The sequence below is a fragment of the Trichosurus vulpecula genome, chromosome 3, assembly GCF_011100635.1.
Source record: "Trichosurus vulpecula isolate mTriVul1 chromosome 3, mTriVul1.pri, whole genome shotgun sequence".
Classification (NCBI taxonomy): Eukaryota; Metazoa; Chordata; class Mammalia; order Diprotodontia; family Phalangeridae; genus Trichosurus; species Trichosurus vulpecula.
In genome coordinates, this window is record NC_050575.1 from 397,836,998 (window position 1) to 397,864,469 (window position 27,472).

The 27,472-nt window shown below is 47.2% G+C and overlaps 1 protein-coding gene across 1 annotated transcript; it reads right to left on the reverse strand.

Annotated features, from left to right (window-relative positions):
• On the reverse strand, positions 1 to 23,338 carry AARS1 (alanyl-tRNA synthetase 1). Its single transcript, XM_036748066.1, has 22 exons — positions 23,094 to 23,338; positions 22,577 to 22,661; positions 21,813 to 21,976; positions 20,557 to 20,745; positions 20,168 to 20,313; positions 15,632 to 15,823; positions 14,655 to 14,799; positions 13,803 to 13,948; positions 11,852 to 11,960; positions 10,886 to 11,036; positions 10,458 to 10,582; positions 10,178 to 10,322; positions 8,255 to 8,433; positions 7,833 to 7,946; positions 6,587 to 6,793; positions 6,054 to 6,238; positions 3,052 to 3,160; positions 2,426 to 2,539; positions 1,841 to 1,960; positions 1,625 to 1,711; positions 848 to 961; positions 1 to 558 (listed from the first exon to the last, which is right to left on the reverse strand). Exons 3-22 carry the CDS (start codon positions 21,954 to 21,956, stop codon positions 373 to 375), a joined length of 2,907 nt encoding a protein of 968 aa, XP_036603961.1. The 5' UTR covers positions 21,957 to 21,976; positions 22,577 to 22,661; positions 23,094 to 23,338; the 3' UTR covers positions 1 to 372.
• Positions 23,339 to 27,472: the final 4,134 nt, after the last annotated feature.

Sequence of the window (27,472 nt, forward strand, 5' to 3'; positions counted from 1 at the left end):
AACATTCAATGCACGTGGTTCTTTAATTCTGGTACAGCCCTTTCTATGTCTACTCCCAGAGGAATGGTTCTGCTGGGATGGACACTCAGTGGCTGAGTCATGTTTGACAGCAGTCTGGGGGCTGGGAGGTGGAGGGGAGATAGCAGCAGCGTAGCCCAGGCTCCCAGGCAGAAGTAGTGTTCCAGGGCCCACGGGCTGAACATTTGGCCCTGAGGCAGAGACTGCTGGCTCCTGGGTCATGCTCCAGTTCTTGTTAGGGTGGCAGACGGTAGAGACAAAGGCATTACTTAAGATGTCTGAAGCTTTCCAATGCCACTGGCTGTGGTGAAGTGAGACCCCTGCCGGAGGACATGGGTGACTGCGCACGCCTGCTCAGTTCTTCAGGTCTCCCAGCCGAAGGTGGGCGAAGGATGTCGCGAGCCTCAGGGCCTCCTGCAGGCAGCCCACGTTCTTGCCTGTGGCCTGTGCCGACACGTCTTTGCCACCACCTTTGCCATCCATCAATCCTGACACCTGCTGCACCCACTCACTGGCCTTCAGGCCCCTGTTGGCTGCATTCTAGAAGAAAAAAAGGGGACTCGGGTGCTGTACTGCAGCAACGGAGATGCTGAGCTAAACACGGCAGGATGAAGAACCCATAGTCCTAGCACGACACCTGCCCCAAGAGACGTGCAAGCAGCACCCACCCACCCTCCCAATCTGCCCACCACAGACCAGGACAGTAGTCAAAGTTAGGATGCGAGGTCTAGCTGGGCCTTGGCCATGCAAACAGTTCCCATCTGCCTCAGGGGAGAATGAGTACAGGGCACTTCTGGCAGGGCCTGGTGAAGAAGGAACAACTTCATACCTGAGGAACTTGGCATAAACAAATGATCCTGTTAGCTTCATTATCCACAGTAAAGAGCATAGCAGAGGTCTCTGGGGAATGTGTCTTGAAAAGCTTCAGCGCTTCATTCAGGGCCTACAGAGACAAGAGCAGCTCAGGTGGTGGGAAGGTGAGCCGCCCAGGGCAGCCACTTTCTGCTAGAAGAGTTCTGAACCAGCAATATCGCCTCCCCGCCCTCCCCCCGCCAGTGGCCTCATGGGCTCTGGCTCTTCCAGGGCGACCCTGTCCTTGGCACTTCCTGGCTGCAGCACATTGTATTTCTACTGTACTTCCACATGGTAGGCACTAGAGGGATTTGCTACAATTTACTGGACTGGCAGCTCTTTTGGGGCACACCTGTCATAATGAAGACAGTTCCTGTTGAAGGCTGAACAATAAATCTGTTAATTAAATACTTATCTGTCTCCCCTCTCAGCCCTGGCAGCAGCTCCCTCTGCTCCAGAATGCCCCCTGTTGGTCCCACAGAGCAGGCTGTCAGATGCAAGTCTCTGCTCAGTTGCCCTTCAGTTTGGGTGTGGCCAAAGTCCAGAGCTAGTGTCCAGACTCCTACCCTGCCAAGGGCTGCTGTGTCCTGGAGCTCAGCAGAGCAGCAGGAAAGGAGAAAGGCTCCCTTTGGGCACATGAGCACAAGGGAAGGACACTGGACAAGCCTCTGCGCCCACATGAAGAAGGCTGGCCTGTGGCAATAGCTTCCTAGCTCGGGCATTCCCAACCATGAAATCAGTATGAATGAGTTGCCTTGGCTGAAGCACCGCTCTCCATCTCCATGATGACCAGGGGCTGATTGGGCTGACTTTCAATGAGCTGTTTGGTTCTCTCCAGCACCTGCAGATCAAACACAAAGACCAGCCTCAGGAGGCCGCAGAGTAGATGCATGTGGACCGCCACATCAGATGTGCAGGCTCTGTGCAGGCTGTCTCTTGCCTTTCTCCCATCTCCAGAGCCTAGACTCACCCTTTTCTGCACATCTGCTTTGTTGGCCCGGTCAAGGTCATCCATGACCTTCTTCAGTGTTTTGAGATTCTCTCTCAATTCATCCTTCTGCCACTGGGGAACAACGGTGGTGGCCAGCAGCTGAAACAAAGGCAGTCAGGATCAAGACCAGAGCGGGCTTCATGAATTCTGATGGCTTCACCCACCATGATCCTTAAGTTTTCCTCCAAGGAGGAGAAAAGGAGTAAGGACAGACATACTGATCCTGAAGCTAGCAGAGAATTCCCAAGAAAGATACTAATTTTCATGCAATCAGGAGTCAGTTACACAGAGAAAGAAGCAAAGAAAGAAAAAAATGCTGGAAGATTTGAGCTGCTACATGAAGGTGAATTTATGCAATAGGAAAAGTCCCATGGGGTGGGATTCGGAGTATCCCCGATGTTAAGAGAATGGTGGTCGGGTCAAGCAGCAGGCTGTATGCCCTCGGCGGCACGTGCCAGCCCTTCCCACACCTGGCTGCTGAGGACCCCTGACAGACCACTCCCACTTACTGATAGCCTGGGACTTTGCCAAAGAGAAGGCAGGAGAGGACAGGCTGAGCCATACCTCACCGAAGTCAGCAATCTCCCTCTGGATGTCCTTGTTTGGAGCTGTCTGGGCCTTCACTTTAGCTTCCAACTCAGACAAAGATGTCTTCAAGCTGTCTGCTTTTCTGAGTGCCTAGGACAGGTGAGGGAGACTTCAGGGAGAGAGGCTACAGAATCTAACAGACATTTCCCACCTTCAGCCCCACCACCTTCCAAATTTTTAGGTTATGACTGTACATAAACACCCATAATCGTACACCAGTGGGGAGGCTACCATCGCATACTACAAAGAAACACCCACAGGAACCATGAGCTCATGGTCAACACCACCTGCTCCTGAGGAAGAGGCCGCCATGTGCCTCTGCAGATGTCAGAGGAGCCCCACAAGCATGAGAATTACAAGGCCCGTTTAACCATCTTTGAAATTCACCATAGCAGCCAGTATTTCATAGGGCTTTGCACGTATGATCTTATTTGATTGGCATCGCAACCACCCTATGAGGTCAGTACTGTTATGCCCATTTTCTGGATGACACTGAGGCAGACAGTTCAGTGACCTGCCCAGGGTCGCTCAGCTAGTAAGCATCCCAAGCAGGATTTGAACTCAGGTCTAAAGGATTCCAGGCTCAGGCCCCTCCCACTCACCTTCTGAGCCTCAATGCCAGTGACGGCCACGATCCTGCGGATGCCCTTGGCAATGGCTTCTTCACTCACAATCACCAGGGCTCCGGCATGACTTGAATTCTGCAAGTGCCTAAAAGCAACCAAAACCTGGAATGAGGGACGAGCACGCAGGCACGTCTCTCTACCCTCCCCCCCCACCACCTTGGCCATTACACAGGACGTGCTTCATGCACACAGCTGCTCTGCCCACTCAAGGCCATGCCCACCTGGGATGGCCTCCTCCAGACGCCCATTGATCCAGCTCCACTCTGACCCACCAGCCCACAGTCAAGCATAAAGCCCAAGGAGGTCAAAGAGAGAAGGGCCCACGCACACCAAAGCAATCACTCATAGCAACACTTTCTCTACGAGCAAAGAACTGGAAACAAGGCAGATGTCCGTCAACTGGGAAACCGGTCAATGAGCGGAGGAGCACAAATGAAATGATTACCGTGCCATAAGGAACGATGAAGACAAAGAATGCAGCGTCACGCAAAGTCTCAGACACTGATTCAGAAACAACATAATGTGAGTGGAAAGAACAATCCAAAAGAAACAAAGCAACATGCTTATAACGACCACCCTTTGCCCCAAAGAAGGAAGGAGAAAATGCGCTTCCCTAGCTTCTCTGCGCTGGCAGAGAAGGATCCCCACCCCACTCTCTCTTCCCTCTTTGCTACCAGGATGGGGAGGGTGAAAAACCTGGAAACTAAGCTTACTGAACACCAAAAGAAATCAACTTTAAAAAAAGGCATCTGCTAGGTAAGTAGTGATAAAGTAGAAGCAGAAGAGTTGGAAATGAGAATGATGGGAGTCAGCAGCACAGGGGAGCAGGGAAAGCAGCAGGTTTAGACTCATTAGACCCGGGAGCTGATTCCAGCTCTGGGACCTCAGCTCTGCTGTCCCTCGGGAGGCCTACATACACCTTCCTCCTCTGTAAATAACTGGGCTCGTTTCTCTGCAAGTGCTGTGGTTGGTGAGCAGGTGGCAGTTCTGCCTGTGAACCCCAATTTTGGGTCTTCCAACTTGTTTATATAAAGTTCCTACCGTCTGAAACACGACAGTTCTCTGGCCATCAAGATGGCCATTTTGTGGGCTGCTCTGGGGATGTCTCTAGTTTTCTACATAATCCTAGAATGCTGAATTTGAAAGGGACCTGAGAAGTAATTTCATCCCATCTCATTACTTTACAGAAAACACTGTGGTCCCATCAGGGGAGCTAGTATGTGGCAGAAGTCAGATCCAACTCCAGATCTTCCACATCCAAGACCTTCCAAGCTAAGAAACAATTCAACCTTCACTAGTAAACATTTAAATGCTTCCCACAGGTAATGCACTGCACCAGCTCTTGAGAAGCTACAAACATAGGTAGAAGTCTGTACTCACTGTACCCATCAAGCATTCTATTAAGAATGCCTTGAATACATAAGCAGGTTATCACCCAGGAGAGAAGCATCCTGAGAATTATTCTGATGGCCCTCCTGGGAGGAAGGGGCCAGCAGCAGCACTAGGGTGGGGGGGTTTTAGTTTCTCTAAACTCCCCAGAAGGCTCAAAGCTGCCCCACTGAAGCAGAGGCAGGTAGAGAACAGAAATCTCAGAGAGATCTGGGCTCTGGCCAAGAGGCTTCCCCAAGCCTTTGTGAATAGAGGAAAGAACATCCCGTCATCAGGGCTATATAAATGAAAACAATCCAGAGGTATCACCACCTCCTACCCATCAAATTACCAGAGACAGGAAAATACCATGTTCAAGGGCTCTGGATAACAAGCATACTGCACTATTGGCAGGGCTATGAAGTGTTTCAATTTAGCTTTCTAAATTGAACTGTTTGCACCGTTTGTCCCAGAAACTCATAGTATGGGATTCCACTCCAATGTGGAAAATAAAAGGAAAAAAGACTACATGCAGAAACATTCATAGCAACGTTTTTTTTGGTAACAGAAAGAGGAAAATAAAATATATCCTCAATGAATGGGGAATAGCTGAACTTTGGTATATGAATGTAACAAGCTTTACTGTGCTATAAAAGCAGGCAGTGAGACTACTGGTGGTGTTCAGTCATTTTTCAGTTGTCTGACTCCTTGTGACCCCGTTTAGGATTTTCTTGACAAAGATACTGGAGGGGTTGGCCATTTCCTTCTCCAACTGATTTTACAGATGAGGAAGCTGAGGCAAACAAGCTGAGTGACTTGTCCAGGGTCACATAGCTAGTAAGTGTTTGAGGCCATATCTGAACTCAGGTCTTCCTGATTCCCAGCCCTGCATCCTATGCGCTATGGCACCACCGAGCTGCCCAGTAAGGCTATTACTTTACAAGTAACATGAACCTAATTAACAATCATTCATCACACACACACACACACACACACACACACACACACACACACACAAAAAACTATTAGGTGTCCTTTGGCATTTCTAATACATTAAAAGTTTGCTGAACTTTTTACAGGAATGTACTTTATACGGCGCTTGCTGGCTGTTACGTGAAACTAAACCAACCTGAAGAGTGAATGAATCCCCAGGTATTTTGCATCCTCCCCCGTCCCCCCAACCCTGCTCCAATTCTTAGTGGTCTCCAATCACTTCATAATGTAGCTCATAGTTCCTTTTACTAATTGGGTCTCCATAAAACTGAAATAGCTGCGCCATGTGAGCCGTGGTTAGAACTCTGATGAGCTGGTTCCACAGTGTACATGGGGTCTCAGAGACACCAGAGGCAGGTGGAGCTTTCTAAGGGCATTAGCTGGAGGTCAGGGAAGAGTATCCAGGACTTGGACAATAACTTCCAACTCTTCTAAGAAATAGCATTAGGTCTATTTTCAGTCACAGAGAAAGTGGCCAAGAGACCAAGTGGGTTCTGGATGTTAGGCCTGTGAGCCTCCTGTGACAATTACTGCTTCCCCCCAGAGGACCCTAAAACCCCACCAATTAACAGCGTTCATCCCCACCCATCACTCATACTGACTCCCAGAGCACTCACGTTCCCCCACAGAACTCCACTGAAGTGAGGGAGCCAGCGGGGCCCGAAGGGTCATCCAGAAGCGTGGCCACAGGAATGCCGATGGAGACAACACGCACAGGATCAGGATAGGTTTCATCAAAAACAGCCCGCAGCCCTTGGATGGCTTTGGCTGCTGCCAGAGGACAATTTTGGGCGTACACAGGCTACGAAGGGGAAGAAGCAGGTAGAGAGGGGGACATGAGAATGTGAAAGGTGTTCTGGGGGCGCAACAGTGTTCATGAAGGCAAGGTGAGAATGGAAGATAGGCTCCTCTAAATCTCCAAACCCATTTCTATTGATGGCTTTCCCTGTCTGGGCCTCCCAATTAAATAAAGAGGCCATCTAAGCTGCAGAAAATGATGGATAGGGAAATCTTTGGGTGGGGAGGAATTTATAGACTAGGGAGCCCAGGGGCCTGATTAGCTCCTGAGGCCAGGAGATGGCAAGGGAAAGGACGGTGGAGGCACAGGTCAAGGCCTGAGGGGCTGAAGTGCAAGAACCAACACACAAACCATGGCGGCCTCTATCAGTGCATTAACAATCTTTTCCGTCTCCTTGATCTGCTGGGTGGACATGGCTCCCTTGGCAGTGAAGTCAAAGCGCAGTCGGTCTGGTGCAACCAGGGAGCCCTTCTGGTCCGCCTTGCCTAGCACAGAGCGCAAGGCAAAGTTCAGGATGTGGGTGGCGGTGTGGTTGCTCATGACAGGCCTTCGTCGGGGCTGTTGGGGAAAGAGGTCGTAGGAATCACAGCACAGTGCTAACACAGGGTGGAGTTCCAGGGTTTGTCAGGGGTAACTGAGATTAAGAGAATAAAAGTGTCAAGGGTCCTATCCTCTCCCCGACCCCAAACCAGGAAGAAGTCATTACAAAAATGAGAAAATAACTCTGTAGGATTTACTTCAGGGTAAAGACTTAGTAAACCTCTGTTATTTCTCTTTTTTTTGTTTGTTTTGTCTTTTTTGGAAGGGGGAAGGCAGAGCAATTGGGGTTAAGTGACTTGCCCAAGGTCACACAGCTAGTAAGTGTGTCAATTATATGAGGCTGGATTTGAACTCAGGTCCTCCTGACTCCAGGGCCGGTGCTTACTCACTGTGACCTAGCTGCCCCAACCTCTGTTATTTCATTAATTACAATTAGCAATACCTACTGTAATGGATTGCAATTAATTGCAATTAATCAATAAACATTTATAAACTACCTAATAATTCACTGGTAGCACAGTGCATAGAGGAATGGTCCTGGAGTCAGGAGTTCAAATCTAGCCTGACACATACTAGGGATAACAACAGCACCTGCCTCTTGGCGGTTGTTACAAGGATCAAACAAGGCAGTATCTGTAAAGTGCTGAGTACAGGGCCTGACTCCAAGGAGGAGTCCCTTTCTCCCCTCCCTCCCTCTCTTCCTGACGGTGTGCCAGGCGCTGTGGGTACAAAGAAGCAAAGGCAAGCACGGCCTCAAAGGACCTTCCATTCTAATGGCAGACCACATCCCTCAAGCTGGCAGATAACAGAACAGACAGAACATACCAAAGGAAGCCTTGGGAGGGGAGGTGCTGAATGCTGCCAGAGAAGTCACCTCCCCTTGTTTTTGGTGGGGCCCCGTGGGGGAACACTGTACATAGTGACCAACAGGTTTAATACCTCAGCTGGCTGTCCTGAACCCTTTTCTGTCTTCTTTTTATTATGAGAGATGGCTCTCAGGGAGGGGGCTGAGAGACGGATATAGTGGGAAATGTAAGTGATGTGAAAAACAACTCACCTCGTCAATGAAAAGCCGGACGTGATCGCCCACTCTCAGACTCCCATAGACTGTTCCTATGTGGAGCACGTATCCTCCTCGAACCTGAACATCTTTGACTGTGAACTCAGTTTTCTAAAAGGAGCAAAGAGTGAGTTTTAACAAAACAGACCAATAACTGATCCATCGGCATCCATAGTCAATCATCGTAAGTGGAAAAGGGAATACACTAGACTTGAGGGAGCACCTGAGAAACTGGCATGAATTACCTTCCTCTCAATGTGTGTAGAACCTCGGTCTGGTGTCTAGCACCACGGCCCCTGCCCCCAGCCCAGCAGCACCCTCGGGACCACCACCCCAGACGTCCACCTTGCTCGCTTGCTTCAGCAGGACAGAGCTGGCCTCTCAGGAGCTGCCTCTGTCCGCCTGACAGGCCCACTTACGTCCTCACTGCTGTCATCCTCCTTCACCATGAAGCCCTCATCATAGATCTGCCCTCCTTGCTCAGCATAGAAACAGGTCTTATCTAGCACCACGCCACACTCTTGGCCAGTGGACACTTCATCCACAAACATCTTCTCCCTGCGCAGGGCCTGCACCGTGGCCACTGGACTCTCAAACTCTACAGTACAAGAGGGGAAAGTCTGTAACTTGGCTGTCACACGTCAGGCTGTGTCTGTGCCCTCATTATCCCATTTACGGCACGAGCTCCTGGAGCTCCCTAAGAGTGCCTGCCATTCTCAGTACCGCCCCATTTCTAAGCAGAAGCTGGTTAGGCATGGAACAGAACAAAGGGCACTGGGAGCCAGGCCTCCTGAGTACTAATCTCAGCTCTGCCATCAACCAGTCAGGTGACTGCAGGCAAGCTACCTCCCCTTTTTAGGTCGGTTTCCCCATTTGTAAGATGATGGAGAGGAGGTACAGATTTCCACAGATTTCTTCCAACTAGAATTCTAGACTTGGGGTCTTTGGTACAATCTGAGATTGGAGAATGGCTAAACAAATTGTGGTATATGAATGTAATGGAATACTGTTGTGCTATAAGAAATGAGGAACAGACGGACTTCATAAGAACTTGGAGAGTCTTATATGATCTGATGCTGAGTGAGGCGAGCAGAACCAGGAGAACATTAAATGTGATTAGAGACACACGGTATCTGTAAAGACTAACTTTGATAGACTTGGCTGTTGTCATCAATGCAAGGTTCTAAGACAGCTCTAAAAGACTCATGATGGAAAAAGCTGTGCACATCCGGAGGAAGAATTACAGAGTCTGAGTGCAGATTGAAGCAAACTATTTGTCCTTTTTTTTTTAAAACTTTATTTTCTTTTTGGTTTTGTTACATCTTTCTCATGGTTCATTTCATTGGTTATAATTCTTCTTTACAATTTGATTATTGGGAAAAGAAGTTTAATGTGAAAGTATATGTAGAACCTATATCAGATTACATGCTGTCTGGGGCAGGGGGAGAGAAAATTTGGAACTCAAAAACTCATGGAATTGAATGTTGTAAACCAAAAAAAAAAAAAAAAAACTAATTAAAAATACCATGAGGGCAGCTAGGTGGCACAGTGAGTAGAGCACTGGCCCTGCAGTCAGGAGGACCTGAGTTCAAATCTGGCCTCAGACACTTGACATGTGTACTAGCTGTGTGACCTTGGGCAAGTCACTTAACCCCAATTGCCCTGCCCCCCCCCAACCCAGATTTTATATGCCATCTTGGAAATAGGGGGGAGGATAGAAATGGGGAGAAAATTTGTAACTCAAAATCTTGTGGAAATCAATGTTGAAAACTAAAATATTAAATAAAATCACTAATACATAAAAAAAATCATGAGAAACCTCAAAAAAAGTGCTTAATAGGTTTTATTGATTTATTTATTGACAGGTTAACAACTTCAACATTTGTTGAGAGTTGGCTTAAGCAAGGCACTGTGCTAGGCCCTGCTAAGGCATTTATATTGTGTCAGGTTATCTCCCACTTTCAGTCACTATATGGGGGATATAACAGAGACTGTTAAGGACCTAGTTTAAGCTATAGGAAAAAAATATAGCAAAATTCAACTACAGCCTAATAAATTAAAACAAAATTAAAAAAACCAAACAACTCCACAAAGTGTCTATAAACATAGAGGTTCTCACTGCCACCTATATTCTTCTCAATTTGTGCCCATTATCCTAATTGTTAGGATTAATAGCCAAGTGTATACTGAAGGCTAAAACCAGAGCATCCATGCTGGTTCTAGCAGATGCAGCTAACCCTGCCATACAAGAAACAAAGAAATGGAGTTCAACGAAGTCAGATCATTCGGAAGACCAGCAATGAAGTCAAAGGGATAGAAGGGGCATAAACAGAGCAACATACCGTAAGTGCCGCTGGAGTCTGACTGGTAATTATACTTCAGTGAGTCATCCGTGACTTCAAGACCTTTGACTCGAAGCTCTTCAATGGCATAAATGTCCAGCATGATGTGATCTTCTCCTCCAGCTCCCTTGCTCTGGGACTTTAGCTGACAATGACAATAAGAAGTATGGGCCACACATACAGCTTTGCACCGATTCAAGCTCCCTCAGGAAGCCCAGGGAGAGCAGGTGGGGCCTTGCAAAGGGATGGGGGTGGGGCACACCCGCTCGTTGCCATCTACCTGGGCCAGTTTCCTCTCCTCCTCAAAGCCATCCATATCCACAACCAGGCCCTTCTCCTCAGCGATCAGTCCAGTGAGATCCACCGGAAAACCATACGTATCATAGAGTAGCCACGCTGTGTCGCCTGTGAGGAACATGGGCCCAAACAGAAAGTGGACGTTGCAGCAGGAAGAACTGATGAGCTGGCTCCTCTTTTACCCAGAGGAAGTGGGAAGTGATAAAAGGGAAGGAAGACTGGCATATCAGAGTGTGATCACCATCAGGTCTATTGAATTCTCTGGAATCTTTCTTCCTGGGAAGGATTCCCCAACTTACCCAATGGGTACTTTAACCAAGCTGAAACTGAACTCTTAGTGGTCATAGCAGCCAGCAGTCACTGGTTTGAAAGTGAGGCTTGGATAGGAAAGCTAAGAAAATGGGTCCTTACCGGGAATTGTCTTGCCTTCTCCCAGACTCTGTATCTTCCTGTCCAGAATGCGCCGCCCTCTGCTCAGGGTCTTCAAAAACTGTCCCTCTTCTTCATTAATGATGTCCTTCACCATATCTGGGTCCTTCTTTAGCTCAGGAAAGGCATCACCCTGTTGTAGGAGAAACAAAGAGGTGGTGTCTGGGGAAGCCACAGAGCCCATGATGACTGTTGGCCAACACGGCCCCACTCGGAGCACCATATTTCCCCACGTATAAGATGTACCCTTTTTCAAAAAATTTGGGGTCTAAATACTGGGTGCGTCTTATACAGTGGTTGTGAATTTTTTTTTACTTGCATTTCCCGCTTTTTTGTGCTTGTTGTCTTTGCGCTCATTGTTTCACATGTTACTGGTATACGAAGTTACGTTCTGCCACGTTCTGCCCAGAAATGGCTCAGAAAAGATTTTTGTATGGTGCTGAATTCAAGTTAAAAGTGATCTAGTTTGCAAAAGTGAATGGAAATTGTGCTGCTGAACTAAGTTTGATCCTCCTCCAACTGAGAAAACACTCTGAGACTGGCTACGGGAAGAAGAAACCCTACTGAAGACCCCAAGGAAGAAGGCCAAGAGAGGCAAGTCAGCAAAATGACCTGATTTAGAGAGGGAATTGAAGATATGGATTGAAGAGCAAAGGGCAACTGGAAGTCCTGTGTCCACAAAGATGGCTCGGCATGAGGCAAGAAGAACTGCTGATGAAAAAGAAGTTACTGATTTCAAAGGAGACACAATTGGTGCTTCAGGTTCATGAAACAGAATGGACTAAGCATGCAGACTTGCCCAAAAGATGCCTGAAAGCTACGAGCAGATGAATAAAACTTGAGTTCAATAACTATGTAATACATTTTTTTTCAAATTTCAGGCCCCAAAACTAAGGTGTGTCTTATACATGGGGAAATATGGTACTTGCTTTAGGAGAAGAGACATACCAGTGACTGGATAACTACATCCACGAGTGTAGCAAAGAAACCCCTTTTGGCATTGAGTTTCTCGTGGGAGTATCGAATTGCTCGCCGGAGAATCCGCCTCAGCACATACCTGGGAGGAGAGAGGGCTCGGTCAAGTACTGAGAGATGCTCCAAGCCAGATTCTTTCTAGCTCTTCCGGAAACTCACCTCAACAATTCAAATAAACTTTTTGTTCCCTTTCCTTTTAGAAGGCTTTTTTTCACCCATTCTATGATATTTTCCCAGGTCATCCCTACTGCTTCTAGCACAGTGACATTTATAAATAAACCCAAAAGGTTCAAAGCCATGCAACAATGGCCACCTTGTCTCCATGTCAAGTGCACTCTAATGAACACTGAGGGAAGATCAGAAAGTGCAGGCAATACCACACCTATATTACACCAGCACGTCCTGGTCCTGCAAGGAAACTTTCCATGACCTCAAGTCCTTTAGGCCCAATTCCTCTGGTTTTCAAGCACTAGCACCACATATAGGGTTTTCTCCCATAGCTAAAAATCTATATTCTATATACTTTATGTTGATGATTCTCAGAATTACTTATCCAGCCTTCACCCCTCTCCTAACTTCCAGAACTGCACCATAGACATAGAATCGTCCCACAGATGTCTTAAACTCAACGTGGCCAAAAGAATTCATGTCTTTCCTCCTAAACCCTCCCCATTTCCAAGGACACCACCGTCTTCTCAAGGTTCACAAGCTAGGCTATGCCACCCTCAGCAACTCATTCTCTCTCACCCCCAAGTTCAAGCTGTTGCCAAAGCCTGTCAACCTGACTTTTATAACAATCTCTGGTATGCGCCCCCTTCACTGCTCTGACATGGCTGCCACCCTGGTAAAGGCCATCATTGATTTATACTTGTATCACTCCAATAGCCACTGGCTGGTCTGCTTGCCAAGTCTCTCCCCACTCCTGTCCATCTTCCACTCAGCTGCCAAAATGATCCTAAAATACGGCTCTGACCTCGTCACTCTCCTACTCAGTAAACCCCAGTGACTCCCTATCACCTCAAGGATCACAGATGAAATCCTGTTTCAGTGTCCTTCCAAACCTGATTCTTCTCTTACCTTTCCAGTCATATACACCTTATTTCTCCTCTTCATATACACTGTGACCCCATGACATGGGCTTCCCTGCTGTTCTTCTCACAAGACCTATACCTGGAATGCTCTCCCCCTCACCTCTGTCTCTTAGCTTCCTTCGGATCCTGGCTAAAATGTCAGCATCTGTGAGAAGCCTCTCCTGATCCCCCTTCCTCTGCTGATTAGCTCTAATTTATCCTGCCTATACCTGGTTTGCTCAGAGTTGTTTGCATGATGTCCCCTCCTTTAGATTGTGATCTCCTGGAGGGTAAAGACTGCTTTTGTCATTCTTTGTAAACCCAGGGTGGTGGCTCTGGAGGAGAAAGTGAGGCTGGTGACCTTGCACAGCCCTCCCTCTCAAATCAAAGACAACTGCAAGTCATGTCATCCTCTCTGTGATGTCATGGTCCTCTTCAAGAATGAAGGATAAGCACAACAATAATCCCCAGGGTTTAGTACAGTGCCTGGCACCTAGCAGATGCTCAATATCCTTAACTGCATAGAAGTAACTGGTTTTTAGATTTCTTAACTTTAGTTTTTCAGTATATTTCACATAGATGACAAAAACTGGCTTAAAGGAAAAAACGACCTTTCTTATCAGAAATGCTTTCTCCATACTATACTAGGTTGGCATAAACAGATAAACAAAGGAACAAACAAATAAATGAAATCCTATTACTTTGTACTTAAGAGGGATCTAAATGGCAGGGAATCTTTGGAGACTTGCTGAAATTCTTCTCCCTTAGCCCATGATCAGGCACAGAATTCCCCCTCCCTGTAGCATCCAAACATCAGCCTGGTAAGGAGCTGTTCAGGCCACCTTTATGCTTACCCTCGGCCCGTATTGTCAGGTCTGCCCCCATCGGTCAGAGCCACTGTGATGGTACGTGCATGGTCAGCTAACACACGGTATGCCATGTCTATCCCGTCCACATCATCAGCACCAACACACCCTGTGTATGGCCGAACCCCAGTGCCCTGTAAGATAAATACAGCCAAGTACTTCAGGATCAGTGCCCAGAGAAGAATCGGGAGGAATGATGGTTTCCTTCAAGCATTTGCTGAATAGAAGATGAATTAGGTTTATTTTGTTTGGCTCAGAGGACAGACCCAGGACCAAGGGGGAATGCTGCAAAGAAGCTGTCCCCGGGGGGTCTGCCCTCTTTAGAGGTCTTCAAGCAGAGGCAGGATGGACGTCTCTCTGGTATGTTCCAGCCATGTCTGACTCTGTGACCCCATTTGGGTGTCTGAGGCCGCATCTGAACCTGAGTCAAGGCCTGGCGCTCTTTGCACTACGGTGCTGCTTAGCTGCCCTGCTTTAGGACACAGCTTAGATGAAATGGCTGCTAAGGACCCCTCCAAGTCACACATGCTTAATGATGCTCCTGAATCACGCCCTAAGTCATCAGCAAGGGAGGTGTCAAAGGACTGCTTGGAAAAGGACCCCGTGGCCCTGGCTACACAGCAGTGTGGAGGGCACACAGTATGAGGCTCTTCAAGAGCAGAGATTGTGCTGGAGTCACGCTCTTCTGCCCCACCTCACAGCACAGTGATCTGCATACAGTAGGAGCTTAACAAATTGTTGATGAATGAATGACTCTTTGGCCACACTGCTGAGCCTGAGGAAAAAAGGAACCACCATCTATTTTGGCCGAGCCAGTAGGGATGGGATGCAGCCTCCTACCTTCTGAATGGCTTCAAAGTAGGGGACGAACAGGTCTGTATCGTAGTTGGACATCTTGTTCTGTAACACGGATACCAGGCGCTCCAGGCCCATTCCTGTATCAATGCTTTTCTTGGGAAGAGGTTTCAGGCTGCCGTCAGTTTCCCTGCATGATTCAGAAAAGGTCAAAGATGAGACAGGGGATTCAGGCTGCTGTCATCCAAGTCCCAGCCTTTGAAATACAAACTGTGATCATTTGTTTTTCCATGACAGGAACAGAGCTGAGGTAAAATGAGCTTCTAAAAAGTTAGCTTTAAAATAGCAAGCTTAAGTCAAAATGAGACTTCAGGGGAAACTTTATGACCTAAAACAGAATTTGGTTAAGATGATAGGTAGCCATCATTTGAGATGAGAACATTCCAATTAAAAAAACAAACCTGACCTTATTTTTTGGGGTGGGGGTGGGGAAGTAGGGCAGAAAAACATAATAAAATGAAAAGCCCCTCCTCCAATGGGATGATTCCATTCCTTTAGTATTTTCCCCATTTTAGCAGCAATATCCACAAAGGGAAAGCTTCAGCTCAGGATAGCTCCCAGATGGTAAGATGGGAGAACCATCTCAGCTACCAATCTCATATTTCTAGCTTTGTTTTTCCTTTTCTTGGTGGAGTCTGAAAGATCCTACATCTAGTAAAATTGTGGGCCAGACTTTTGATTTTTTGCTATGGGGCACTTCTAGGATGGAACCTCCTTCTCCCAACGCAGATCACTATATGCCCTGCAACTTCCAGTCTTAGAGAGATACTTGGGGTAGTGAGAAGCAAAGTGATTTTGCCCAGGGCCACAAAGTCTATATGTAAGAAGCAGGATTTGAACCCAGATTTCCAAGTGAGGCTGGCCCTCTCCATCTACACCTTCATGCCATGCACTGGTTGTCTCACAGCAAACATTTGGAATTTCTGAAATGCTCCCATGAGTGAAACAAGGCAGCACATCACCTGTTGAACTGGATAAACACCAGATTCCAAATCTCCAGCACATAAGGGTCATCCTGATTGACGAGATGTGAGGCGTCCCGGCCACCAATCCGGTCATAGTGGATTTCACTGCAGGGTCCGCAGGGGCCCGTGTCACCCATTTCCCAGAAGTTATCCTTCATGTTGCCAGGAAGAATCTTGCCATGATCCAGCCTGCCCAAAGAGATCCAGGATCAAAGAAATAGAACCACACCAACCTAATTCAGGTCTGGGCAATGACTAACAGGAAGGGACTCCATCTTAGGCAGATGAAATCTGTAAAGCCAGCTATAAACAACAGATGCTCACGATGACATTGCTGGGGGAGGGGGGGAGGGAGGGTGAACTGGCACACTGGTTTTAAAATAGGGCTTTATACAGTAAGAGCCACCAAATGGTGCCTATCCTCAGACAAACATTTGCTAAGGCCCTAACACGGGCTGAGGGCTGTGGGAGACACTTTGATTTGTGTGAGCCGGGAACCACACTGCAGAGACACAGCTATCTAAAAAAGAGAGAGCACACTGCCCCCTGAGGGGGTCAGGCAAGGCTTCACAGAAATGGCCATGCCTAAGTCCTGAATGAAGTCTCTGGAAGGGCACAGATGAGGAGGGAGTGAATTCCAGGCCTGGGGAAAGGTACAGTGGTAAGAGAGAAGATGGCTAGTTTGGGGCAGCAGTGTGAGTGTGCAGAGGGAAATGGTGTGAAGCGATAAAGAAATGTGGGTAGGAGCCAGACTGGGGAGACCTGCCATGGTACGCTGAGGAACCCAGGGTTTTTCCTGGATAAAATACACACTACCACTCAAGAGTTTGGAGCATCAGACCTGTGATTGAGGAAGGTGACTTTGAAACCTGGGTGGAGGATGAACGAGAGAGGGCTGAGAGTGGAAGCAGAAAAGAACGGTGAGAGGTTATTATAATAGGCCAGAGGGGATGGGATGAGAGCCCAAGCTAAGGTTTTAACAGTGTAGTAAATACAAGAGGGTCGTGAGAGGGAAGGGGGAGAACATAAATGAAAAACAAAAACATTTTAAAAAAGAGAATCAAGACTTTGACTCTCTTTTTAATGACTTTGCCATGATTTCTCTACATTGAGGATTCCCAAATCACCTCCAGCCTTGACCTCTCAACTGTGCTTCAGTTCTGCATTTCTACTTAAATGTTCCATAGTCACCTCAAATTTAACATCCCTAGAACTAAAATAATCCTTATCTCGCCACCCCAAACTAGCTTTCTCTCTCAGCTTCTCCACTGGACATACTATCACTGTTTAAGTCTCTCAGGCTATAAAACTCCAGAAGTGATTACTTTGCCATCTATACCATCCTCTATATCCAATTTTAAAAAAATCCTATTGTTTCTTCATCATATCTGCTGGCTTCACTTTTTCCTCTTAATTCCCACTGCCTGCTCTTTAGTTTGAGACTTCATCACATCAGTCTTCCATTGAGTCTTAGTTGGTCTCTTTCTTCTTCTATTCCATTTCCTCTTTCTCTTCTGAATAACAGTTCCAGGAGAAAATTTTTGTAAACCCCCTTTCCACCACTTCACTCCCCTGCTGAAGACAAAATGACTACCACATCAAATCTAAATTCCTCTACCCAGCTTCCAAGATCTTCCATAACCTGTCTTATCCTCCTTATCCTAAATATAAGAACTTTTAAAATAATTGCATAGTGCTTTATATTTTCCAAAGCACATCAAATTCACCATTTCATTTAGGACTTAAAGCCCTGTATGACAGGGTGGGAATATCTGATAAACAGACAGAGGTTGACTGCCTCCTCCAAGATCATGCAGCTCAGAAATGAGGGGCTCAGGACTAGAACTCTTGTCTATCTCAACCTCACCTCATCACACATGGGATCTGACTCAACGAGACCTTCCATCTGTTCATGCTGCTGACCATGTTCTCCCGTACGTGGGATGCCTTTCCTCTTCTTCAAATGCTATCAATGCTTCAAAACCAATTTGAATCACACCCACTCCACAATCATGCTTCTCTTTTTCTGAGCCCTCATAGAAATTACAGCCTGCACAACAGTTTAGTCCTTAACAATATGCTCTCTTCTATGGTTCTCCAGCTGCTTCATGAACGCTTATTCTCTCCCCAACGAGATTATAGTTTTCCGACATTTCATCTCTTCATTCTAGTCCTGAGCTTGTTCAATAAATGCTGCTTGATTGACTAAAGTCACTCTGATGATCTGTCACTTTCTGCTTCTTTCAGCATGGGCTCTTTCATCTTCCTCCTAAAGAGCTTCAAATTCCCTCACAACAGCCATAGAGGGTAGCAATCTCACAGGGACACAGTATCCTTTCCCTACTCTTGGTTCCTAATCACCAAACTATGTCTTCCCATCAAAGGAATTCTATCCATTGAAAAAGAATGAGAGTGGGGTAGGGTGGGGTGGGGCAATTAAAGAAACAATCAGGCCTGATGGAAATCCCTCCTTTTGTCACCTCTCCCTCAGAGAAGCAAAGTGGTTACTACAAGGATATTCAAAGACAGAACATGGTTCGGGTTTCTTGGGAAAGGAGAAGTACAGATTTGCCCCATTAGTTAGGTTGCTACTTTTTCATCCAGATGTGTGGTCTATGAAAGCTGCTAACATTGATACAGCACTGCTTATGTGCTAGGCACTGTGTTAAGTGCTTTATAATTATGATCTCCTCTGATGCTCACAAAGAACTGCAGGACTCAGACACTTGATTCATTTTGCTCCTTTGATTTGGACCCTCCAAAGTTTGAATTGCTTTTGTCACCATCTCAGCTCACAGACCAGTGATTTTAATGCTTTTGCAGTAACAGCTGCTAATCCCAGCCTCTATCCCATTCTGAAAATTGTTAGAGCTCCTATTTGGTTCTAAGTTAAAGAAAGTTACCAAATTTGCGGAGTTTTATTTCTCCAAAGGAGGACTTTTTGCAGTATTCTGAATTGTGTGAAAATAGGATCATAGACTTAGAGCTTAGAGGGACCATATAAGCCATCTAGTCTAAAACCTCCAACTTTCAGCTGAGGAAACTTAAGACTGGAGAGGTTAAGTTCTGGGAAGGGCTGTTGTGCCCAGTGTTGTGGGCCAAGACATAGGTAGAATTAGAGAGAGAAGTTACCTCTCCACATCCTCCTACCACATTGGATGGGATTGTTGGAAGCAAGGAAGTTGTGGCACAGATTTGGGCCAGTACTTTTGGCTTTGATCTGTTTTACTCCCCAAACTACTTTTAACTCCCTTGGGAAATGTCTCTACCTGAAGGCACTGGAATGTTTTCAATAAAAGGGCTGTTTGAACCCTTGGGCTCTGAGTGATCCATAGGTGCAAAAGGAGAAGTGGGCCACCCTTCCTGCCAGAGCATAAGGGTCCTCCTGCCCTGAAAGCCACTAGAAAGTCTGAGGGTGTGAGGGATGGAGGAAAGTAGGAAAGGGGACTGAGGACAGCCTTCCCAAACCTCTTGGCTTCTTGGTACTTCTGTTCCTAATGGTAAAATGAAAGGAACACCCCTCTCTCTCTCCTTACCAGACCATTGTGAGGACAAAGGAGAGAATATGGTACTCTTCAGAAGAGAGAAACTAACACCGAGAGAAGCAGAAAGTGGGACATTAGGACTTCACAGGTAGGTAAGTGAGTGAATGTATGTGACAGAGTGAGAGAGTGAGAGAGAGACTGTGTGTGTGTCTGTCTGTCTGTCTGTACACAGAATAGCTGCAGCTCTGCCCTGAGTCCCACCTCAGGGGAAGTTCCTGCACCGATGAAATCAGAGGCCTAGACAAAAGAAGCACATACACATACATCTTCATCAAGTGCTCAGCCCTTGACAACCAGGTTGTTGTTGACTATTTAGACACAGGCTTAGAAAGTTAAGGAAACACAGGGCTTCAATGCGAAGATATATCGGATTCCATGCCATCTTGGGGAGGGAAGGGGGGAGGGGAGGGAGGGAAGAAAATCTGGAACTCAAAATTATGTAGAACTGAGTGTTGTAAACTATAAAATAAAAAAAAATCATCAAAATAGAACAACAAAAAAAGGAAACACAGGGCTTAATTATAAGCTGTGGTTTTCTGGAAGTTACAGTATGTTTTCTTTTTAAAGGGGGAAGGCAGGGCAATTGGGTTTAAGTGACTTGCCCAAGGCCACACACCAAGTGTCTGGATTTGAACTCAGGTCCTCCTGACTCCAGAGCTGGTGATGTATTTACTGCGCCACCTAGTTGCCCCTACAGTATGTTTTAAAGGCATTTTTTGGGTCCTCTTACTTTCTTTCCCTGTCCCTCCTTGGTACCTTTACGTTTCCACACAGGACAAATTGGTCTCATATCAAAAACTAACAAGAGAGTGTTGCGCAAGAAGCAGGCAAGGTGTGTACCAAGGGACAAAGACAAATTCCCCAAAACATGAAACTGACAATGATGATGCAAGAGAAATGGCACAAACACCAAGAGAAATAGCCATTCTCTGGGTGAAAAGACACTTCGCGCTCATTTATATTTTCAGTGGCTTGGACACATTCTTACCCCAAATTTTGCCAGATCTGCTTGCATTCTAAGTCTGGTTCTAAACCAGCTGCTTCATTTCCTCCGAAGTAGGTGACATACAGTCTATCAAGGGGGATGCCAAACTCTTGGGTAAGAAGCTCCAAAGCCAACTTACAGGCAAGTTCCTGCATAAAGGACAAGGAAAGTGAATGGAACTAATCATTTTGTGCTGATACCGCACACCCCCCCCCCCCCCGGGGCAGAGATCGAAAGTCATTGATGTTCAGGGAAGAACATTATAAGAAACTCATGTGGGAAACCAGGAGTTATCCAAGTATAGGTTCCCTGAGATGCTTTTTTCTATTGCAAAAACTAACAAGGTGACTCTCTCAATCCACATGGCCATACTGTTCAAAAGAATAGTTTACCTTAAAATAATCCCCAAAAGACCATGAGCCCAACATCTCGAAGAAGGTGTGGTGATAAACATCCTTCCCCACGTCATCCAGGTCGTTGTGCTTGCCCCCTGCTCGGATACACTTCTGGGTGTTGGCAGCTCTGCTCAACTTGGCCATAGGGTGAGAGGGATCAATTGTGTTGAGGAAGATGGGTTTGTACTAGAGGGAAAAAGGGGAGAAATTGCAACTTCAGAAACTACTTAAAATCTGTGTCTCAAAAGTAGGGTTATACACATCAGGCTCACACACACACGCTTGAAAATGCTACTCTTTATCCAGGTTTCCAAAGGCTATGATAAAAGAAAAAATTGTGGAGACACTCAGATAATAGAAAATGTTTCTATAAGGTTGGGGCAGTTTTCACTGCCCTTCTACTTCTGATGAAGAATGGTCTGGGGAGAAAGAAAATTCCAGCCTGTCCTACAGCAAAGATGCCAGAGAAACATGAATCTCATTACTGATATTTAACAAACTCTCTCCAGACAAAAACTAGTTCATCTGTCTAGAAAGTACCCAAGGGTACCAGTATGAGAAATTATGGAATTCTTTGAATATACCTGGTAACAGGAACAGCATTTAAAGAAAATTTATTCCCAAAGATCTGTTATTAAAACATATTCCTCAAAACAGTGAGGCATAATCAAAGACTGCAACTCAAAGAACTTTCAAGCTAGAAGGGAGTCAGGCCCATCTCCTCATCTAAGGCCCGAAGGGGGAAAGGCGCTAGTTCCCACAGCCAGGCAATCAATCATGGAGCTGAAACTCCAGGATCAGTCCACATGACCACAATTCCTCTTCTTAAATGAGATATACAATAATTCAGAAGGACAAGGTTAGAAGCACAAGGTATGGCAGAAAGAGCACTGGCTTGTGTAGTTAGAGGTGCCAGGGTCAGATCCCATTTACACGTCTTAGCTATATGAGAAATGCTTTTGGTCAAATGACCTAACCTCTCCAGTCTGTTTCCTCAACAAAGTTGGAGATTTTGGACTTATATGGTCTCTCCAAGCTCTAAATCTATGACCTTCCTTTGGAGAAACAAAACCTCCAAATTTTGGTAACTTTCTTTAACTTAGAACCAAATGGGAACTATAAGAATATTCAGAATGAGATGTAGTAATGAGACTAGTAATAATCATGTCTCTTCTCCTCCCGTTATTTTTGTAGATGAAACATCTTAAGAAAAGCAAATAATCACAGAACTCCCCATCCTGTGGGAAGCCTACCTGGTTCATACCAGCATTGGTAAAAAGAAGGGTGGGATCGTCCAATGGAATTGTGGAAGATGAGTGGACGTAGGTGTGTTGGTTTCTCTTGAAGAAATCAATAAATCGCTGCCGTATTTCATTGGCAGTTAATGTCGACTCCATCTTGGCAGTATTACCCAAAGCTGACCAGAGAGACAGAGGAACTGAATGTTAACAGGACTGGGAGCTATTAAAGGACCACTTTACACGAGGTTCTGGGATCTCAAGCCAAGTCAAATCAGGACATAGAAAATTATACTATTCAATCCCAGAACTGCTGAAGAGCCCCAAATGGCAATCTTTGCAATCAGTCGTGGAATTATTTTCTGACTACCAATGACTCTAAGTTTTATTCCTCTTTCCCCCCTAAACAAGAATGACGTGAAGGCTGGGCCCCAGAGCACTTGGGGACAGGCTTGAAGACAGCACGCCCCCATGTTAGGCCTCTAAGCTCCGCAGAGAGATAAACAGCAGAAAAAAGGCAAACTTTCCTTCAGAGACAAGCTTGTGGAAAGGTTCTGGAGGCACCACGGGGGGAATCGTGGTATGAAAAGAGCCAGGGCTGGGGGAACCCGAGCGGTCATTCAGCTCGCTGGGCAGGGGAGGGATTTATTTAGACATGAAGGTGACACAAAGCCCAAGGCTATCCACTGACACGGCGCCATCTCCCTTAGCCTCCCGGCTAGTGACCACTGCCTATTTCTCGGCCCTCACATTGGCTCTTACCCGGGGCGCAAACCCACCTTCTGCCCAGCGCCCTGGACCAGCCGAGAAAGCCTACGGGCTCCTTCCCCGGATACTGGGTTTAAATGCACCAACCAGCTGCAACTGTAAAAGAAACCGATCCGATTGCCAACAGTTGTAGACGCCGGCCCCAGGCTGGGGGATGGGGGGGGGGCCTCGAGGCCAGGCGCGCTAAAGCCAAGTGACGCTGCTGGTGTAGACGCTCCTCCAGGTAGCGTCCCCCTCTCTCCTCCCCTCCCCGTAAGCCCTTGCGGAGAACGGAGCGCGGCCTAAGGAAAGGGCCTCGGAGGCCGAAAGAAGCCTGGCCTTCCACGCCGCGGCCCCGACCCGGCTGCTCGGGCGCCGAACCCCGGCCGCCGCTGCTTCCACTCCCCAGCCCACGGGCTCCTCGGACCCGGCTCCCTGTCCCCGGGGGGCGCTGCGGGGCCCGCGTCTCTCCTCCACACCGGCCCAGCAGCCCAGTCCCGGCCCGCTCCCACCGCCCCTGCCACCCTCCGGCAGACTCGAGGCCGTTACCGAGGCAGGACCAGGAATCTCGTATCCTTCAGCTACAGCGCCCACCGACCCCACACAAGCCGCGCCGGCCTCCCTGCCCGTCCTCCAATCCGAGCGACAAGACGAGAGCGAAGGGGCGGCTCCCCTAGCCACAGCGAGCGCCGATTGGGTCTCTGCCTCGCCAATCAATCCCGGCATCCACTTCTGCTCGTACTGCGGCATGCGCGGACGCATCGCTAGCCGGCTGATGCAATGGCGCCGAAAGTGGCGGGGCGGGGCCTGTCACGTGACGCTGACGCCCGGTGGCGCCGAGACCGAGGCCGCCATTTTCCTTTGCGGAGAGATGGGGCTCCTAGAGCTTTGGCTTCGGCCGGTACGGGTGACTGGTGCCTTAAGTTCAGTAATTGGACAGAATACGGCCGCCTCGACCTCGCGTGGTTATGACTTAGGGCCACCAGGGAGGATCGAGGGATGAAGGCCCCGAGCTGAGGCCAGGAAAGGGCGCCAGTTTGAGGTCTCGGGCCTGACCTCGAGGCCCAGGCGGGGAAAGGCTCCCGGAGCAGCCAGATCCTCATGTGAAGGCCCGAGGGGCTAAGTCTCCCCCCTTCCGAGCCCCCCAATGTCCGCCGGCAGCCCTAGGGCTTGGGGAGGGGCCTTGGGTCACTGCTGGGCCTCAGGGAAAACCCAGCTCCCCCCCCCTCCCTTTCTCCTCCCCTCACCTACCAATCCCCAGTCCTCACTCCCCTCTCCCTCCCCTTCGCGTACCTCTCACCTCCTCCCTCCCCTCCCTATCCCTTCCCCCTCTCCCTCCCCGCTCTGGCCCTCCCTTCCAAGCCCAGAACCTGACACTTACAGATGAGATGCGAGGGGCTCTCGGAGAGAAGGGGAGGCCGAAGTGGGGAGCAGGAGCATTTCAGGCCCGAGAGACAGGGTAAAGGCCCGGAGGCTGGAGGTGGAGCTAGTACAGCCAGAAGGAGGGCACAACCAACGTAATCCTGGTACAGAAAAGGTATGAAAGGGTTCTCAGAAGCAGATCTTAAGATCACCGAGCCAGGGCTGGTTCCAGGTTGTTTTTTTACTGAGGGGGAATAAAGTGAAACAAGACAGGGAAGGTGGGAAGCGGCAAGGTTTGGAAGGATTTTATCTTTGATTCTGGAGGTAAATGGGAGCCATTGAAGTTCAGTGCGTTTGGGAATGACATGAAGTCGAAGACTTGGGCTTGAGATCCCTTTGGCAGCTGAATGGAAGCTGGATTGGAAGGGGGGGGGGAGGCAGAGACAGAGACAGACAGACACGGAGACCAGCCCGAAGGCTACTGGAATAGCTCAGGTGTGAAGTAAAAGAAGTAATGTTGTTTTCAGTCTGCCTGTAAGTTGTTTTTCCTCAGTCCAACATGAGCTCCTTGAGATCAGGGACTCTTCCATTAGGCTTTGAATCCCAGGTGCCAAGCATGGTCTTGGCACAAAACAAACGGTAAAACGTACAGCAGTTATGCAAAGGTAAATCCTATTTTCTTGGCTTCCAGTTCTGCTTTCAGAAAGAACATTAATTCTTTCAGTGGTCATAGGAACAAATTTGAAGGCATGTTCTCCAGTCTTCTAATTCAGGATGGCACTCTTCCACTTAGAAAAGTGTCTTTAACACCGTTGTGGCATGCCCTGAAGGTGCACTTGAGGTAGATATAGAATTGGAAGCTAAGAGAATATTATTTACCTTTGCATAACTGCTGTACATTTTAAAGTTTGTTTTAACAATCAATCAAATATTTATTAGGTGCTTGTTTTGTGCCAAGATCATGCCAGGCACCAGGGATTCAAAGACAATAATGGAATAGCCCCTGATTTCAAGGAGCTTATATTGAATTGAGGAAAAACAATTTATAAGCAGATTGAAAAAAAATACAAGATACATAGAGTAAATCCAAGGTAATGGGGGTAGAAGGGTGGGGTGAGGAGGAAAGGGGAAGAACTAGTAGCTCAGGGAATCAGGAAGAGCCTTCTCTGGGAAATAGAGTGCCCTTAACTTGTTTGACCTTCATTCTCAAAGAGGACCATGACATCAGGAAGGTGATGCCACGACTTGCAAGTGAATTGGATTTAAGTGAGGGAAGGCTGTGTAAAGTCAGCAGCCTCACTTTCTCTCATCTAGGTCCAATGGCAAGCTATAGATCAGGTTGACTAGAGACGGCCCTGGATGCAGTGAGAGACCTTGGCCTTTTAAAGCTGAGGTTTTTCCCAGGTCTTAGTTTGGCCCATTCAGTGATTATGGCTAGGTAAGAAATGAGGCAAAGACTGGCCTCTTTTACCTAGTCAAAAAAAACCAAAAACCCAAAACTTAATCTTGAAGGGAGTTCAGTATTATGGTGGTTGAAAGATGAAATGACTGAGGAAACAAAGGTTCCAGCTTCTGAGCATATCAGTTTATTAAGCAGTGCATGCCAATTGCATAACAAATCAGGGTCAGACCTCAGTTTAGAGCTGGACCCCAAATACAGGCACGAGACAGACTTTTATGCGTTAAAAACAAGTTATTAAGACCAATTAATTAAAAGAAAACAACCAAGATACAAAATTAGGTAATCTAATTTCTAATTGAAGGAAAGATTAGGGACTTTCCAAGTTGGGAGAAGTAGAGCAAACAGGTGTAATTCCCTGAAATCAGAAAAAGATGTCGTAAGAGTCTGTGAACGATCAAAGGAACATGGAACGATAACTGATTGATCAGTACTGGGCCAGTTTTCAGATAAGACATATGGGTTGCTTGAGATGTACAATTGTGAGAAAAGTCCTTGTATCATTCTTTGGAACTGACCCCGTTTTTGGTCAGCATAACTGAGATTGTTAGGGGTTTCTTGGTGGTTGTCCTTCATTCTTGAAAAGGACCATAATGACTTTGCTATGTTAGAGTCAAGTTACAGTGTATCTGACTGTGGCTGATCAATATGAGCTCGGAAGGCTCTGCCACAAGTCAGCTACAAACAATCCATGTGAAGATATGGGGTGGATTCTCCAAATTTGCCCATCTCGTGTTTCTTTTGAGTTACTTCAATTCTGCTTTGCTGATAGAGCATAGCACCTTCTCTGATGAGGGCATGCCAGGCTGGGTGGTCCTGTGTCAGTGTCTCCCCTGTCACACAATTGGTTCCAGAGTTCTTCAGAGAGACCTTGAGAGTGTCCTTGTATCCCTTTTTCTGACCCGCATGTGAGCCCTTGCCTTGTGTGACTTCTCCATAAAATAGTCTTTTTGGCAAGTGTTTGGCATTTGAACAGCGTGGCCAGCCCATCAGAGTTGCTCTTTCTTCAGTAGTTTGAGTGTTTGGCAGTTTAGTTTGAGAAAGGACTTTAGTGTCTGGCACCTTATCTTGTTAGGTGATCTTTAGAGTGTTCCTAAGACAGTTCAGATGGAAGTGATTCAGTCTCCTGGCATAGCGATGGTAGACTGTCTAGGTTTCCCAGGCTTACAACAATGAGGTCAGCACACCAGCTCTGTAGACCTTCAGGTTGTTAGTCAGTCTAATACCTCTTCTCTCCCATACTTTCCTTCGGAGCCTCCCAAGCACTGAGCTAGTTCTGGTAATGTGTGTGTCTACCTCATTATCAGTGTGGACATCCCTGGAAACTACAGTGCCAGAGTAAGTGAACTTACCCACTGTATTCAAAATTGCTCTATCTGCTGTAACTGCTGGTTCCATGGATGGTGTGGTGCTGGCTGGTGGAGCACTTGTGTTTTCTTGGTGTTAAGTGTTGGGCCAAAATGAACACAAGCAGCAGAGAATTGATCCATACTTTGCTGCATCTCAGCTTCAGAGGCTGCATTGCATCTACAATGTCATCCACAAACAAAAAATTATGCTTTGTCACTCCTTCCACTTTGTTTTTGGCTTGTAGCCTTTTCAAGTTGAAGAATTTAATGTCGGTGAGATGGCTGACCTTGATGCCGTGTTCATCCTCATCGAAGGCATTTGACAGCAGAGCTGAAAACATCATGCTGAAAAAGCACAGGAGCAAGCACACAGCCTTGTTTCACTCCATTGGTGACTGGGAAAGCTCAAGAACATGGTCCATTATCCAAGCATGCTGTCATGAAATTGATGTTTCATACTGATGAACTTCTCTGGGCAACCAAATTTTGATATAATTTTCCATAAGTCCTCATGACTGACAGTATCAAAGGCTTTGGTCAGATCAACAAACATTGTGTACAACAAATGTTGTCTCTTCTGCTCCTGGCATTTCTCCTGGTGTTGTCAGGCAGCACTCTATCAGCCATTCCTCGGCCCTTTCTAAAGCCTCACTGGCTCTCCGGTAGATTACCATCTTCCAAGTGAAGGATCAACCTACTAAGGAGGACTCTGGCAAAAATCTTGCCAGCAGTGACTGAGAGAGAGACACTGACCAACC

Bases quoted from the DNA above. Each gene is read 5' to 3' on its own strand.
- AARS1 (XM_036748066.1), bottom strand. From the start codon at position 21,956: ATGGAGTCGACATTAACTGCCAATGAAATACGGCAGCGATTTATTGAT. The intron at 11,037-11,851 runs GTATGTCTCTTC...CTCCTACAACAG, and splicing joins ATGTAGTTATCCAGTCACTG to GGTGATGCCTTTCCTGAGCT. The intron at 559-847 runs GTATGAAGTTGT...TTTTTCTTCTAG, and splicing joins GTTTATGCCAAGTTCCTCAG to AATGCAGCCAACAGGGGCCT.